This window comes from Delphinapterus leucas, chromosome 2 (genome assembly GCF_059928025.1).
Source record: "Delphinapterus leucas isolate spDelLeu-1000000601 "Yukka" chromosome 2, BTC_Dleu_Yukka2, whole genome shotgun sequence".
Taxonomy (NCBI): domain Eukaryota; kingdom Metazoa; phylum Chordata; class Mammalia; order Artiodactyla; family Monodontidae; genus Delphinapterus; species Delphinapterus leucas.
Window position 1 is genome coordinate 73,058,342 of NC_143130.1, and position 17,455 is coordinate 73,075,796.

Genomic DNA, 17,455 nt, shown 5'->3' on the forward strand with positions numbered 1-17,455 from the left:
CATCAAGAGGGAGACGACTCAAATCAATAAAATTAGAAATGAAAAAGGAGAAGTTACAACAGACACCACAGAAATGCAAAGCAACCTAAGAGACTACTACAGGCAGCTCTATGCCAGTAAAATGGACAATCTGGAAGAAACGGGCAAATTCTTAAAAAGGTATAAGCTTCCAACACTGAACCAGGAAGAAACAGAAAATATGAACAGACCAATCACAAGTAATGAAATTGAAACTGTGATTTAAAATCTTCCAACAAACAGAAGTCCAGGACCACATGGCGTCACAGGTGATTTCTATCAAACATTTAGAGAAGAGCTAACACCCATCCTTCTCAAACTCTTCCAAAAAATTGCAGAGGAAGGAATACTCCCAAGTTCATTCTATGAGGCCACCATGACCCTGATACCAAAACCAGACAAAGACACTACAAAAAAAGAAAATTACAGACCAATATCACTGATGAATATAGATGCAAAAATCCTCAACAAAATACTAGCAAACAGAATCCAACAACACATTAAAAGGATCATACACCATGATCAAGTGGGATTTATCCCAGGGATGCAAGGATTCTTCAACATACGCAAATCAATCAATGTGACACACCATACTAACAAACTGAAGAAGAAAAACCATATGATCATCTCAATAGATGCAGAGAAAGCTTTTGACAAAATTCAACACCCATTTATGATAAAAACCCTCCAGAAAGTAGGCATAGAGGGACCTTTCCTCAACATAATAAAGGCCATATATGACAAGCCCACAGCCAATATCATCCTCAATGGTGAAAAACTGAAAGCATTTCCACTAAGATCAGGAAGAAGACAAGGTTGCCCACTCTCACCACTCTTATTCCACATAGTTTTGGAAGTTTTAGCCACAGCAATCAGAGAAGAAAAGGAAATAAAAGGAATCCAAATCGGAGAAGAAGTAAAGCTGTCACTGTTTGCAGATGACATGACACTATACATAGAGAATCCTAAAGATGCTACCAGAAAACTACTAGAGCTAATCAATGAATTTGGTAAAGTAGCAGGATACAAAATTAATGCACAGAAATCTCTGGCATTCCTATACACTAATGATGAAAAATCTGAAAGTGAAATCAAGAAAACACTCCCATTTACCATTGCAACAAAAAGAATAAAATATCTAGGGATAAACCTACCTAAGGAGACAAAAGACCTTTATGCAGAAAATTATAAGACACTGATGAAAGAAATTAAAGATGATACAAAGAGATGGAGAGATATACCATGTTCTTGGATTGGAAGAATCAACATTGTGAAAATGACTCTACTACCCAAAGCAATCTACAGATTCAATGCAATCCCTATCAAACTACCACTGGCATTTTTCACAGAACTAGAACAAAAAATTTCACACTTTGTATGGAAACACAAAACACCCCGAATAGCCAAAGCAATCTTGAGAACGAAAAACGGAGATGGAGGAATCAGGCTCCCTGACTTCAGACTATACTACAAAGCTATTGTGAAAATGACTATACTACCCAAAGCACTCTACAGATTCAGTGCAATCCCTATCAAATTACCAATGGCATTTTTTTACGGAACTAGAACTAATCATCTTAAAATTTGTATGGAGACACAAAAGACCCCAAATAGCCTAAGCAGTCTTGAGGGGAAAAAATGGAGCTGGAGGAATCAGACTCCCTGACTTCAGACTATATACAAAGCTAGAGTCATCAAGACGATACGGTACTGGCACAAAAACAGAAATATAGACCAATGGAACAGGATAGAAAGCCCAGAGATAAACTCACACACCTATGATCAACTAATCTATGACAAAGGAGGCAAAGATATACAGTCGAGAAAGGACAGCCTCTTCAATAAGTGGTGCTGGGAAAACTGGACAGCTACATGTAAAAGAATGAAATTAGAACACTCCCTAACACCATACACAAAAATAAACTTAAAATGGATTAGAGACCTAAATGTAAGACCGGACACTATCAAAATCTAGAGGAAAACATAGGAAGAACACTCTTTGACATAAATCACAGCAAGATCTTTTTTGATCCACCTCCTAGAGTAATGGAAATAAAAACAAAAATAAACAAATGGGACCTAATGAAACTTCAAAGCTTTTGCACAGCAAAGGAAACCATAAACAAGACCAAAAGACAACCCTCAGAATAGGAGAAAATATTTGCAAATGAATCAACGGACAAAGGATTAATCTCCAAAATATATAAACAGCTCATGCAGCTCAATAACAAAGAAACAAACAACCCAATCCAAAAATGGGCAGAAGACCTAAATAGACATTTCTCCAAAGAAGACATACAGATGGCCAAGAAGCACATGAAAAGCTGCTCAACATCACTAATTATTAGAGAAATGCAAATCAAAACTACAATGAGGTATCACCTCACACCAGTTAGAATGGGTATCATCAGAAAATCTACAAACAACAAATGCTGGAGAAGGTGTGGAGAAAAGGGAACCCTCTTGCACTGTTGGTGGGAATGTAAATTGATACAGCCTGAATGGAGAACAGTATGGAGGTTCCTTAAAAAACTAAAAATAGAATTACCATATGATCCAGCAATCCCACTACTGGGCATATACCCAGAGAAAATCATAATTCAAAAAGACACATGCACCCCAATGTTCATTGCAGCACTATTTACAATAGCCAGGTCATGGAAGCAACCTAAATGCCCATCGACAGACAAATGGATAAAGAAGATTTGGTACATATATACAATGGAATATTACTCAGCCATAAAACGGAACGAAATTGAGTCATTTGTTGAGACATGGATGGACCTCGAGACTGTCATACAGAGTGAAGTAAGTCAGAAAGAGAAAAACAAATATCGTATATTAACGCATGTATGTGGAACCTAGAAAAATGGTACAGATGAACCAGTTTGCAGGGCAGAAGTTGAGACACAGATGTGGAGAACAAACGTATGGACGCCAAGGGGGGGAAACCACGGTGGGGTGGGGATAGTGGTGTGCTGAATTGGGCGATTGGGATTGACATGTATACACTGATGTGTATAAAATTGATGACTAATAAGAACCTGCAATATAAAAAGCCAACGAAAAAAAATTAATACTGAACTTTCTTTGGTTTATTTGTATGGAAATATGTTAATATAAATGTTTCAGACATTACATGAAATTTCTAAAAATCTTTTATGTTCCAGTATAATGTTATAAGTCATAATTCTAGTTATTACTTTAAAAAGTGTATCTCAGAAATAACTAAATTACCTTGTCATTTGCATTATTATGGACTTTCATCAAATCTTTAACCGTGGTCATTTTTATATCTTGTCATTTACAGACAGTTCTGGGTGTACTCTGATGCTTCTGCAAAAATGTTCCTATAAAAGGGTTTCATCTCAAGGAATTCATGGAAAAGGCTGACAAGTACAGGTTTCTGGTAACTGACTATACTGCTGAACTGAATGAATAAGCATTTTCAGAACTCTAATGGAAAAGTGATGAATTCATAAAAGTACTAACAAAAGATCAAGATGAAAAAAAAATTTATTACATGGGACTGAGTGAACTGATGAGGATGATTATAATTTTTGTGACTTTGTTTGAATAAAAAAAAATCCCACAAGGACTCAGAGGTAAAAAATATACAAATCAATTTTCACTGCAAAGTAAAGGAGCTGTTACAGTGGAGGATTCCTGGACTGAATGTCAATATTATGACATAGTATGAGTGTGTTTCGTGTTTGGTAATTCCAATCATTGTTGCTTTTGTTGTGATCATCCATTTACAATGCTTGGTGTCCGTTTATTTATCTCTTGTAAAAATAAAATACAGTGTGTGTGTGTGTGTGTGCGTGTGTGTGTGTGGAAAAAAAAAGGAAGCCATCGACAAAACAAAAAGACAACCTACGGAATGGGAGAAAATATTTGCAAATGATGCAACATACAAGGGGTTAATATCCAAAATGTACAAACAGCTCATTCAACTCAATATCAAAAAACAAACAACCCAATCAGAAAACGGGCAGAAGATCTAAATAGACATTTCTCCAAAGAAGACATACAGACGACCAATAGGCACATGAAAAGATGCCCAACATCATTAATGATTAGAGAAATGCAAATCAAAACCACAATGAGATATCACCTTACACCTGTTATAATAGCTATCATCAAAAAGTCCACAAATAGCAAATGTTGGAGAGGATGTGGAGAAAAGTGAACCCTAATACACTGTTGGGAATGTACATTTTTCAAGCCACTATGGAAAACAGTATGGAGGTTCCTTAAAAAACTAAAAATAGGGACTTCCCTGGTGGTCCAGTGGTGAAGACTCCAGGCTCCCAAGACAGGGGGCCTGGGTTCAATCCCTGGTCAGGGAATTAGATCCTACATGCTGCAGCTAAGATCCCTGGCACAGCCCAAATAAATAAATAAATATTTTTTAGAAACTAAAAACAGAGCAGCTATATGATCCAGCAATCCACTCCTGAGTATGTATCCAGAAAAGACGAAAATTCTAATTCAAAAAGACACATGCACTACGAATAGTGCTGTTCACAGCAGCACTATTTACAATAGCCAGGACATGGAAATAACCCAAATGTCCATCAACAGGTGAGCAGCTTAAGAAGATGTGGTATATATATACAATGGAATCTTAGCCATAAAAAATAATGAAATATTGCCATTTGCAGCAACATGGATAGACCTAGAGAATATTATATTTAGTGAAGTAAGTCAAACAGAGAAATACTATATAATATCACTTATATGTGGAATCTAAAAAATAGTACAAATGAACTTATTTACAAAACAGAAACAGACTTACAGACATAGGAAAAACCCTACGGTTACCAAAGGAGTGAGGGAGGTGGGGAGGGACAAATTAGAAATATGGGATTAACATGTATAAAGTACTATACATAAAATAGATAAGCAACAAGGGTTTACTGTACAGCACAGGGAACTACATTTAGTATCTAATAAATACCTATAATGGAATATAATCAGAAAAAAACCTGAATCACTATGATGTACACTTGAAGCTAACACAATATTGTAAATCAACTATAATTCAATAAAAAATTATTGATCTAAATTTTTTAAAAGTTAAAAAAAATTTTTTTTAAGTTTAAAAAAATTGTTTACAGGTTGATTGAGTAGGCAACAAGAGATCATTCATGAGAACCCTATAAATCAATCTTGTAAGTCCTGTTTAAAAAAAAAAAAATCCACAATAGCTTGTTTGAAATTTTGCTATTGATTTCCCAAACAAAAGAAATAAGTATTGAACTTGAGAGATATATTTCAACGTTTAAACTTTATTTATGGACTTGCTTTTTTATCTCAAAAAACAAACAACAGGGCTTCCCTGGTGGCGCATTGGTTAAGAATCTGCCTGCCAATGCAGGGGACATGGGTTCGAGCCCTGGCCCGGGAAGATCCCACGTGCCACAGAGCACCTAAGCCTGCGCTCCGCAACTACTGAGCCTGTGCTCTAGAGCCCATGAGCCACAACTACTGAGCCTGCGTGCCACAACTACTGAAGCCCTTGTGCCTAGAGCCCGTGCTCTGCAACAAGAGAAGCCACCACAATGAGAAGCCCATGCACTGCAACGAAGAGCAGCCCCCACTCGCCGCAACTAGAGAAAGCCCGTGTGCAGCAACAAAGACCCAATGCAGCCAAAACCAAATAAAAAATAAAACAAAATTCATCCAGGTAAGTGATCCAAGTCCCATGTGGTATGAAATACCTTTCTCATTTGGAATAGATGGTAGAAGAAGGTTCTCCATCTCAACACAGCATGTGCAAATGAAGGGTGCCACAGTGGCAGGGAGGCTGTGTGCTGTGCTGGGGACTAAATCCCACTGCAAACTGTGAGGCCTCAGGCCAGACACACCTCTCAAATCATCAACCTGATGGGTTGGTTTCAAAGCCTCATTTTCTTTCTTTTTGTAAGTTTTAGTTTCAGTTATTTTTAAAAATAGACTATTTTTTTTAAAACGGTTAAAGAAAACTGAGCAGATAGTACACAGTTCCCATACATCCATCTCACAGCATAGTTTCACCTTTGTTCACTTGCATGTGTGTTAGTATTATATAATGTTTGCAGGTTTCTCTGTAGGTTAAATGCCTAGATGTGGGACTGCTAGGTCAAAGGGTAAACGTATTTGTAGTTTCGGTGGATAATGCCAAATTGCCTTTCAGAGGATTGTACCACTGTGAACTCCCGCCAGCCATGTGTGAGAACTGGAGCCCCTTTCAGCTCTAGCAGTTTTATATTCTATCTTCTTCCCAGGACGCAGGCCCAAAGGCTAACTTTGTGGGGAGTTTTTCTAAGATATGGGCTCCGAAACTGGCCACAGCCAGCTGTGCCACATGCAGGAGAGCTCATATTAGACAGAAACAGCTTTCAGGAAGAACTTCCAGGCTCAAATGACAAAATTTGAATAAGGTGTGAAGGTGAGTTAATAGTATCCTAGCAGGCTTCCCTGGTGGTGCAGTGGTTGAGAATCTGCCTGCTAATGCAGGGAACACGGGTTCGAGCCCTGGTCTGGGAGGATCCCACATGCCGCGGAGCAGCTTGGCCCGTGAGCCACAAGTACTGAGCCTGCGCGTCTGGAGCCTGTGCTCCGCAACAAGAGAGGCCGCGATAGTGAGAGGCCCGTGCACCGCGATGAAGAGTGGCCCCCACTTGCCACAACTAGAGAAAGCCCTCGCACAGAAACGAAGACCCAACACAGCAAAAATAAATTAATAAACTCCTACCCCCAACATCTAAAAAAAAATAGTATCCTAGCAGTGTTACTTTCCTGGTTATGTAAGATGTTAATATTTGGGGAAGCTGAGTGAAGAGTATTTGGAAATTCTTTGAACTATTTCTGCAGCTTTTTCCTAAGTCTGAAATGATTTTAAAATTAAAAGTTTAAAACTTTAAAAGGTACTTTGAAAAAGGGAAAAAATGCGAGTGTGTGCCTCCTGGAACTGTCAAAATGTACAAATGAGCTGAGAATAGAAACAGTTATGGAGTGAGCACAGCATTCATAAAAGTCAGGGATTGAATTAAGGGCGGTCCTTCTCATAAGGGATGGATGGAGCCCTTCACCAGGTTGGGGAGACAGGAATGCTCAGTTTGGCCCCTGACCTCACCACCTGATGAGCTGCTTATCCACCCTGTGCCCAGAGTCCTCTCTGAAAAGACATCCCTTGCACCACAGGGGGCTGCTGTGAGGCTCCAGTGAGATGCAGGAGATGAAAGTAAACTGAGAGCTGCAAAGGACCATACCTCTGGGAAGGGATTACCTGCAAAACCTGAGACAGGCCCCCGTGAAAAAGATCACAAACATTTGCCTGCTGGTCCTGCCTAATATGGGTTTCAGTGGAAGCAGCTGGAAGTCTGTTTACAGTAATTGTTTTTTAAGCCCTTAAACGGTGGTCCTCCTCTGTTCAGTGGCCCCCACTCTGAGGTTCCATGCTCCTGAAGGTCCAGGCCCTCCAGTTACATGGCTGTGCACCTCCTCGGGGCGCTAGAGTCATCGTTTGCTTTCTTCCTGATGCTTTCTGCCAAAGACAAGAATCCTGTTGCCTCTTGTTGCCTGAGCGCTGCCTCACAAGGCTAGTTTGATGTTTTAATTGCCTGCAAGAGTTTGTGTTAAATATTATTCTGCATCTTCTTTTAAGAACATGCTGGAAGAAGAACCAAGTCATCCCTAATTCCTCCCCTCTGAAATGACTGTTTTCACACCTTGTGTGTGGCAGCTAGGGGAGACCGACCACACAGGGGACTTTCCTCTTGCCCCTTGATAACGTGGTATCGACGCTTTTCCTTGTTGCCAAGTGACCGATGTACCTTCATTACTATGGATGGCTGCCTAGTACCCCATCCTGTGGTTGCCCTGTAATGCACCATGGCAATGGAGGTTACAGAGTTTAAGCCTTTTTCATCATGAGCCAATTTTGTTTTTAATGAGGGATCATTACTAGAACCTGTTACTCCGCTTGCCTGATGGTTCTACATGGTGCCCTGAATCGCAAATCCCAAAAAACGCTTTTGGGATTGACAGACTCAAATAGGTTGTGACGGCCTCAGAAATTTTATTTGACCAGATCTTACTGGTTCAACTCATCTTAAGCCAGTTTTGGCCCATAGGTCTTAATGTTTGTGAAAAACAACCCTGCAGGCTGTTCCCACCTTATTCCAAACTGGAGAAAGAAAAAAAAAATCAATGTAGTATAGAGAGCTGGATAGGAAGAGATTGTAGCTTCAGTGGCCTTGGGGCTGTGAAGGTGATAGGGATCGTCTGGGTCACCCTCATGGCACAGATGGGGAGACTGGGGCCAGGAGGTACTGTGAGTTGCCCAAGTCTCCGTCTGGGTTCCAGGAGGAGGCAGGGCTAGGACCATCAATCTGAAAGGTTCAGAGCCAGCGCCACAGCGCCGTGGTCTGAGCAGCCTTGGAGGGCCCTGCCGCATTCCAGCGGGGCCATGCAACTCTGACTCTGCGCCCGGTGCTGCCCTGAGCAGCAGGTGGGCAGGGGAGACACTTACCAGCCAGGTCCCTCCTGCCAATGGCGACGAGGCCTTTGAATAGCACTCTGCTGGGTTTCTCACTGGCTGTGACCGGTGCCCGTGCTCCCGGTAGCTCTTGGTGCCTGAAGATCATGAGGGGAGAAAGAGAGAGAGAGAGAGAAGGCGCCAAGCCCGCCTGCCTTACCAGAGCCAGGCCTGAGCACACCCCTTACCGCCACCGGAACATCAGACCCTCCTCTAAGCGCCAGCAGAACTCAGCCCAGATATGGGGAGGGCATGGGAGGAAGGGGAGGAGCAGCCTCAGATGGGATGGGGGTGGAGTTTCGTATCAGGGACACCTGGATCTCCCCAGTGCCAGGCTTTCCCCTGAGCATCCACCATGTATCCTATTGGTGTCACTGGGAAGAGAGAAAGAATTGGCATTCACTGTGGTACCACGATGCACACACGACTGTACAGTTCATCCCTCTGGCGGCTCACAATAACCTGTGACTTGCAAGCTAGTGGCCCTGTTCTTTCCCCTGAACCAGTGGTTCTCAGCCATAAGTGCTCATTGGAGACACCTGGGAGGCTTTAGCAAACACTGACACCTGGGTCCCCCTCCCCGTTCTGAGATTCCTAGTACTTGAGTCTGGGTGTGGCCTAGGCAACAGATCAGTGTTAAGCCTTCCCAGGTGATTACAATGTTTGGAAAATAAGTGCCCATGCTCTTCAGTGCTGGTGGTGGGGTTAACTTGTTATTCAACTGTGACCAGGTCAGCTCTCCCAGCTGGGGACAGATGGTCTGGCACAGCCATGGGGGCACAGCCATCAGGTCCAAGTCAGTCAGCCACTGCGTCCCTGATGTTCTGGTGTCCGTGGGCCCCCAGCAGGCACTTCCTCCTGGTGCTGCTCGTGATGTAGCAGTTTTATTTGACCCGTTTATTCACTACCCCTTGTCCCCAGCCCTGTAATTTACCAGTGCTCCTTTATCGTCTATGAAATCCGCATCGGTAATAGAGTTCGCTTGCGGACTCCCCACTCTAGTCCACTACCTGATTTGCATATGTTTCTGTCAGGTATCTCTCTGTGTTAAACAGTCTAGCTTTCTAACGTTGAGTCTGGTTGAGTTAGACCCTCTTCGCTTTTTTCCTCCAGAATATTCATTTATATATTCCCTGTTTCTTCTTTCAGACGAACCGTAGAATCCTTTAGTCAAGTTTCAAAAACCTCCTATTTTGATTTGATTAAAATTGGATCAAAGCTTTAATATGGGGAAAATCAGTATCTACATGACACTTCTTTTAGCTGGAAATACAGAATGTCATTCTACTTACCCAAGTCTTCTTTTACAGTTCAAATAATTTGTATTGTCTTACTCATATGTCATTCATATTTCTTCTTAGAAACACACACTATTGTAAATGGAGTATATTTTTACATACATTTTAAATATATATTATATATATATTTTAAATATTTTAATATATTTAAAATATACATTTTTACATATATATATTTTTTTTACATATATATACCTCTATATATTTTGCCCACTTATTGATGGTACAGAGGAATACTATGGTGTTCGTATATTTCATCATGTTTAGCCATTTCATTGAATTATTTTATTCTAAGAGTTTTTCCGTTGATTCTTCTGGACTTCCTGTGTGTGTGTGTGTGTATCTTATCTGAAATTAATAAATCTCTCTCTTCCTTTCCAGTATTTACACTCAATTTCTATTTCTGTCTCATGCCTTAATACCAGGGCCCGAATTTCCAAATAGATGTTAAATAATAGTGGCAACAGCAGCTCCTCTCCTTTTTACAGGGAGCACCTTTAGTTTCATGTGTGAATGATGGGTTTCAGCTCGAGCTGATTCGTGAAGAATGTGAAGTTCACAGGTCAATGTGGAGGGAGGGGCAGAGGGCCCAGTCTGTGTAAAGGCCTGGAGAGGGGAAGAGCACGTGATGTGTTGGAAGTGGCGTGTGGCTTGCTGAGGCTTTTCCCCCAGAAGAACAGAAAACTGAACACACCCCACGTGCCCCCACCCCTCCACCCGGTTGCTCTGGGGCACCAAGGCAAGGTGGTACCTGTCCACTGTTGCTCGATGGCGTGGACGTGGGCCTCGGTGAACTCCCAGCAATACGCCAGCTTCTTCCACTCGTGGGGCTGCAGGTACCTGGAGGCCAGTCACCACAGCACAGAGCGGAGCTGCTGTGTTTCCTGCCGATGGTCCTGCTTAAAGGTCAAACTCTTCCCAGAGGGGTCACAGAGGTCCCTGCATGAGAGCTGGTCCTGTGGGGCAGATCCCAGAAGTGCAGCAGCTGTCTGGGGGAAATCCCTGCCAGGCTCTCCCTTGTGAGCCTGGACACAGAACTGGTGTCATCACAGGCCTGGAGCATAGTGTCCATTACTCTGGTTTCTGACTCTGTGCCTTGCTTTGAGTGTTGGAAACTGAGTTGCTTACACTGTTTCTTCATCCAGAATTCCTTTTCTCACCTCCCTGTCTCTCAATCCCATTGCCACAGTCAAAAGACCACCTGGGTGCCACCTCTTCCAGGAAGCCTTCCCATTTCTCTCTTTTCTTTGTGTTCTTATAGCACGAGTGTCAGTAGAATGACTCAGCAGCTGTGGCTAAAACCAGGAAAGCCAAGAATCAGGCACGAACTAAACTTGCCAAACGACAACAAGTAGAGAAGGTCTGCATTACAGAATTCTTTCTATGCAAAGCAGGTGATAAAATGAGAGGTTACCAAAAATTATGTAATAGCTTAAGTTAAACCCACAAAAGTATTACTCAGCCATAAAAAGAAACGAAATTGAGCTATTTGTAATGAGGTGGATGGACCTAAAGTCTGTCATACAGAGTGAAGTAAGTCAGAAAGAGAAAGACAAATACCATATGCTAACACATATATATGGAATTTAAGAAAAAAAAAATGTCATGAAGAACCTAGGGGTGAGACAGGAATAAAGACACAGACCTACTAGAGAATGGACTTGAGGATATGGGGCGGGGGGAAGGGTAAGCTGTGACAAAGCGAGAGAGTGGCATGGACATATATACACTACCAAACGTAAGGTAGATAGCTAGTGGGAAGCAGCCGCATAGCACAGGGAGATCAGCTCGGTGCTTTGTGACCACCTAGAGGGGTGGGATAGGGAGGGTGTGAGGGAAGGAGACGCAAGAGGGAAGAGAGATGGGAACATATGTATATGTATAACTGATTCACTTTGTTATAAAGCAGAAACTAGCACACCATTGTAAAGCAGTTGTACTCCAATAAAGATGTAAAAAAAAAAAGAACCTGCTGTATAAAAAATCAATAAAATTCAAAAATTCAAAAATAAAAAAAAAGCCACAAAAGCCCCTGGAAAGGATGTGGCTGCAGATTTCTAGTTGTTAAAAAGCTCAGGTGACCACTGCAAAGTAAAGCAGCTGTTACAGTGGAGGATTACTGGACAGAATGTCAATATTATGACATAGTATGAGTGTGTTTCGTGTTTGTTAATTGCAATCATTGTTGCTTTTGTTGTGGTCATCCATTTACAATGCTTGGTGTCAGTTTATTTATCTCTTGTAAAAATAAAATACAGTGTGTGTGTGTGTGTGTGTGTGTGTGTGTGAAAAAAAAAAAAGCTCAGGTGAGTTCTAGCATCTGCATCCTGGTTAACTGTGTCTGGCCAGTCACCTGGGAGGTGACGACCTGGGAGCTTGGCTCTCTCCTTGGGTGGTAAAAACTGCTTCTTTCGAGCTGTGTTCTCAGCTGCATCTTACATTGGGATCATCTGGGAGCTTTAAGAACCACAGAAGCTTGGCCCTTATCCCTTAGATTCTGATTGAATTGGTCTAGGGGTAGGAAGGAGGGATTTGTGGTTCTAACTGCACCACTGCCTTAGTGTTGAAAACTTTTAAAGCCTGAGGTGGTTTAAAATTAAGCATAGAGATGAATCAGTTCATCAAACCGTTGGTATTAATATTTAGGAGTAATCTGTTGTATGTAAAGGGGTTGTAATATTTACAAGAATCCAGCACGTCAGTGAAAGAGAAAATCTTATGATTCCTATGGAAATTTATCAATTGATTGATTTTTGGACAGTGATTTTTTTGAGAAGTGTAAGAGAAATTTACTAAATTTGTAAACAATATCAGAATGTTTATGGTATTTGAGATTCACTTTATAGGTTTAATTTATTGCATTTAATGGGATAATTTAAGAATTTAGGAAGCATTTGAAGTGCTTAAAAAGAAAACCTATTATATTAAATTTATTCTTTCAGTTTAAAACCTTTAAGGTAGTTTAATTAAGCTTAAACATGGGACCAAACTTTAATCAAAAGGCTTCCTTGAAAGTGACTGTTAAAATTTACTAGTTGTATAAATGTAATAAGAAGATTGTAAAAATAAATTTAAAAGTTTGAGGAAAAGTAGGATTTAAATTTTGTAAACAATTCAGTATTAATTTCTAAAACTGAAATAAATGCAAAATTTTATTTTCTGTGTATAAAAGCAACCATTAAGGACAACAAAAAATCTCTCAACCCACCCCCATTTGCCGACACTGGAGCTGTAAATGCAGGACCTTACAACTGCCACTCCTCTTTCCCAAATCCACAGCAGATATCACTAATCAATCCCAGCACACTTTCCTTCTGGGCTCAGAAAGTTGCTTAAGTAGAACACCCCAAGCCACAATTCCAATCACCTGGAGCTGACAGTGAGCTGGAACCAATTTGCCATTTCTTTATTCATGCATGAATGCATTCATCCATCAACCAGGAGCTAGAGCAGGGTCTACTAGTATCTCCACACTGGCACGGACCTCAGTCAGCCTTATTTCAGTGTGGTTTGGGTGTTCACCCATCTCTGGATGCCCTCAAAGAACCCTAGTGTTAGGTAAGGCAGGGATTATCACTCGCTTGGAAACTGAGGGGCCCCTGAATTGGTCAGGGCTGGGGTTCAAAGCCAACTCCACCTGAAGCCATGGCCACTCCCTTTCCAACACGGAGAGACCAAGCACAGGGTCTCAGTACCTTCTCCCATCTGTAGAAGCGATCGGCTTTTATGATCATGTCCACCAGGCTGACATGGTTGATGTGGTGGCCACTGGCAAGGCAGTTTTTCCTTGCTGCGGGTAAGAAGGGAGAAGGGAAGCCAGAGCTCCTATAAGAGGGTGTAGGATGGCCTCTAGCACTGACTACAGACCCTCCTGCCCAAAGAAAGTGGTTTCCAGCAGTCTACACTGGAGAGCAGAAGGTTTTCTGGGAGTAACTCTGGGTGTGGAAAAGTCACAGGTAGAATAAGGCAATAATTCCAACAACCACCTCTTGTGTTCTTCTAGAATAGGAGGACTTAAAGCTTATAAAACTCAGCCTGCATAAGTCTTCAAGGTCACCTGTGAGATAGATGTTACCAGCCTCATGTCTCAGATGAAACCAGAACCCAGAGAAGGGGCTTGGGCTCCTGTGTCAAGTTTGCTGCCTCCCCTCAGGTTTCCAGCCCTTTGCTCCAGGCCTCTGGCACAGTGCTGGCCTCCACCACCTCCAGGGACCTGCGGGGAGATGGGAAGCTCCTCTTCAAGCTTGGCCAGCTGCCCCGGGCCCCAGCTTCCCTCCCAGGAAGCAGGAAGCCCTTCCCAGGTCCAGCCTCAGGGCCTGTTCCCTGCCCCCATCTCTTTCCCACACCATCCCAAGGGCTGGGCCACATGTGCAAGGGCCCTTCGCCTCATGAGCCTGTGACCTCTTCAGCCTCATACTAAGCCTTCAACTCTTCTCAAACTTCTGGCCACCTAAGGAGGTGGCCACCCCAGAAGCACCGTGACCCAGGAAGCTTCCCCCAACCCTGTTTCACATGTACGGAGTTGTGGGGTGGTGACATGCTGTTCCTCTAACTCTCTTCCCCTCTCCCCAGCAGATGACTCAAGGAGCTCAAAGTCTGATGGGGGCCATGAAACAGAAGACAAACATATCACAGGCAAGGACCAGGAGAGGGGTGGGCCAAGTGCTGAGGGACCTCAGAGGACGCAGGGGAAGGTGATGGAGGGGCAGGAAGGCTTCCTGGAGGAAGTTGCCTTTGAGCTGATATATAACAGATGGGAAGCCTTGAACATTCTGGGAGCAGGAGGCATTTGCATCAGGATCTCTGGCAAAGAGGGAGTCATGAAAGCTCGCAAGGGAGGCTGGTTGTGAGCAGAGGTACCTTATCTCTCAGGTTTAAGTTAACCCCAGCAATGAGGAGAATACCTACTATGTCCTGCCAGGCGTGCTCGGCGGCAAGGTGAGGGGTGTCTGCTGCCTCTGGAAAACAAACCAAGAGGACGGAGAGCAGAAAAGCATGTAGAGATGGTCTGTGGCTCAAAGCCAGGACAGGACCAAGGTGGGTACACTCCCAACTGGGCCTTAACAGAGTTTCTCTAAGAAGTTATGTGGGGCTTCCCCGGTGGCGCACTGGTTAAGAATCCACCTGCCAATGCAGGGGACACGGGTTCGAGCCCAGGTCCGGGAAGATCCCACATGCTGCAGAGCAACTAAGCCCGTGTGCCACAACTACTGAGCCTGTGCTCTAGAGCCCATGAGCCGCAACTACTGAAGCCCAGGTGCCTAGAGCCCATGCTCCCAACAAGAGAAGCCACCGCAATGAGAAGCCTGCGCACCACAACAAAGTGTAGCCCCCGCTTGCCACAACCAGAGAAAAGCCCGCGTGCAGCAACGAAGACCCAACTCAGTCAAAAATAAAAATAATAATAATAATAAAATAAATTTATATTAAAAAAAGAAGTTACGTGGGAGGGTAAACTGGATTTAATCATAAACATAATACTCAGCAAACTTAGTAAATAACAAAGAAGTAGAAAGAACAAAGAAAAAATACCACTCGCTATCCCACCTAAGTCAACCTCTGTTAACAGTCTTAGTACATTTCTTCTAGTATTTTCTTTAATGCAGAATGTTTTTAGTTTTATGGTTTTACATATTTGAGATCATCCTGTGTATACATTTTGCATCTGTATAACTTCTTGCATATTATAAACTCTATAAACACCATTTTTTATAACTCCATAAGAGCCTATCTACGCCTATACCATAATTTAACCGATCACTTCTCTCTTATTAAGTATTTGGGGTCCTTTTTGAAATGAAAACTGATAGACTGCTACAACAGATATCTTGGTGCATGAGCTCTTAATATATTTCTTGAGGCTCAATTCTCAGACGTGCAAATACTGACCATTTCAAAGGTATATGTTATATTCTGTCAAATTGCTTTCCACCACTAGTGGTTGTGCGTGGTGGCCCTGAGGATTGTATGGTTGGGGGGTGGATTGTGGGGATGGGGATTTTAAAACGCTCCTGATGGATCACAACTTCAGGACTCAGAGACCTCTTGTTATACGAGATTAACCCAGTCACCCCTGCCCTGGGAATTTTCCCTAAGGGAAAAAAAAAATCAATGAAAGGAAAAGGTTGCATGTAGCAAAAATGTTTACCACAGTGCTCTATACATCATGACAGAAACTTGGAAATACTCAAATGTTCAAAATAGAGAAATGGTTGATAAAATAATGCTACCTTCAACAAATATTCAAACAACTTTTGACAAGCTGAAAGAGCGATTCCTCAATTCTGGGCCAGGCTAGTAGACCACAGTCAAGCCCTGCCAACCTGGGAGGGTGCCCAGAGGCTCCATGGGGCCCAGATGGTTTCTGCAGCCACTTACATTGTCAACGGCGTCCAGGACACTGCCGCTGTCAATGAGGAGCTGCACCAGGACGGGGAAGTTGTGCCTCATAGCAAGGTGCACAGGAGAGGCGCCCTGCTGGGGGCGGTGGAGAGGCACAGATCAGTTGATGGGTCCCTCCCAGGACTGCCCAGCTGCAGGCTGGTGCTAGAAGATGGGAGTTGGGAGGAGTACAGTAAGTTCCCTACGTACGAACCTTCAAGTTGCGAACTTTCAAAGATGCGAGCGTGCATGCGCATGTCTGATCACATAAATTAATTCACATGTCTGGCGTACATTGTCACATGCGTGCATCCTCTACTAGTCGTGCTTTTGTGTACTTTACTGTACAGTACTTTTGCTGTGCAACACGAGGAGCTTACTGATGAAGACCTGATGGAACTGGCTCAGAGAAAGGACAAAGAGACACAAGGGGAAGAAGAAGTAACTGAAGAAACGAAGTGATTCACGACGCAGGAAATGGCGAGGGGATTTTCTTCATTTGAGGAGGCACTGTCAGTTTTTTTTTTTCATTTGACAACTTGTATCTTTTTTTTTTTTTTTTTTGTGCGGTACGCGGGCCTCTCACTGTTGTGGCCTCTCCCGTTGCGGAGCACAGGCTCCGGACGCGCAGGCTCAGCGGCCATGGCTCACGGGCCCAGCCACTCCGCGGCATGTGGGATTTTCCCGGACCGGGGCACGAACCCGTGTCCCCTGCATCGGCAGGCGGACTCTCAACCACTGTGCCACCAGGGAAGCCCCACTGTTAGTTTTTGAGGCACAGGACCCGAACACAGAAAGGTACACGAAAGTTGCAGCAGCCGTTCCGAATGCAATCCAGTGCTGCTGTGTCATGTATGACGAGAAAAAAAGAGCTACTACCCAGACATCACTGAATCATTTTTTAAAGAGGGTAGATAGAATTGAATCCAGCAAGGAACCAGAACCTCTGCCGTCAAAGTCAGGCATGAGTGAAATTGCAGCTTGCCCTCTGTCTCTTATTGCTGACGATCCTTCAGCTCTACCATCTCCCACCTCCTCTCCCCCCTCCAGTCAGTGACTCTTCTTGCCTGTCCACTCAGTGCCAGCCCCTGTATGCCGGCTGTTGTACTGTACACTACTTTTCAAGGTACTGTACTCTAAGATTTAAAATGTTTTCTTTATTTTGTGTGTTTGTTTTTTATGTATTATTTGTGTGAAAAGTATTATAAACATATTACAGTACAGTACTATA

General features: G+C 43.0%; 2 protein-coding genes across 2 annotated transcripts in view; one reads left to right on the forward strand and one right to left on the reverse strand.

Annotated features, from left to right (window-relative positions):
• Window positions 1–5,077, forward strand: part of SPG21 (SPG21 abhydrolase domain containing, maspardin) — a 78,759-nt gene extending 73,682 nt beyond the window's left edge. The window contains exon 10 of the mRNA XM_089907113.1: window positions 3,329–5,077. Coding sequence (XP_089763239.1) covers window positions 3,329–3,349 — 21 coding nt within the window. The 3' untranslated portion in view covers window positions 3,350–5,077. The remainder of the gene's footprint in view (window positions 1–3,328) is intronic.
• ANKDD1A (ankyrin repeat and death domain containing 1A) overlaps window positions 844–17,455 on the reverse strand; it is a 36,245-nt gene continuing 19,633 nt past the window's right edge. Inside the window, 8 exon segments of the mRNA XM_089907115.1 lie at window positions 844–7,552; window positions 8,540–8,611; window positions 8,614–8,643; window positions 10,595–10,799; window positions 13,539–13,600; window positions 13,603–13,633; window positions 14,704–14,799; window positions 16,222–16,320. Of these exon segments, the coding sequence (XP_089763241.1) occupies window positions 7,491–7,552; window positions 8,540–8,611; window positions 8,614–8,643; window positions 10,595–10,799; window positions 13,539–13,600; window positions 13,603–13,633; window positions 14,704–14,799; window positions 16,222–16,320 (657 nt within the window). The 3' untranslated portion in view covers window positions 844–7,490.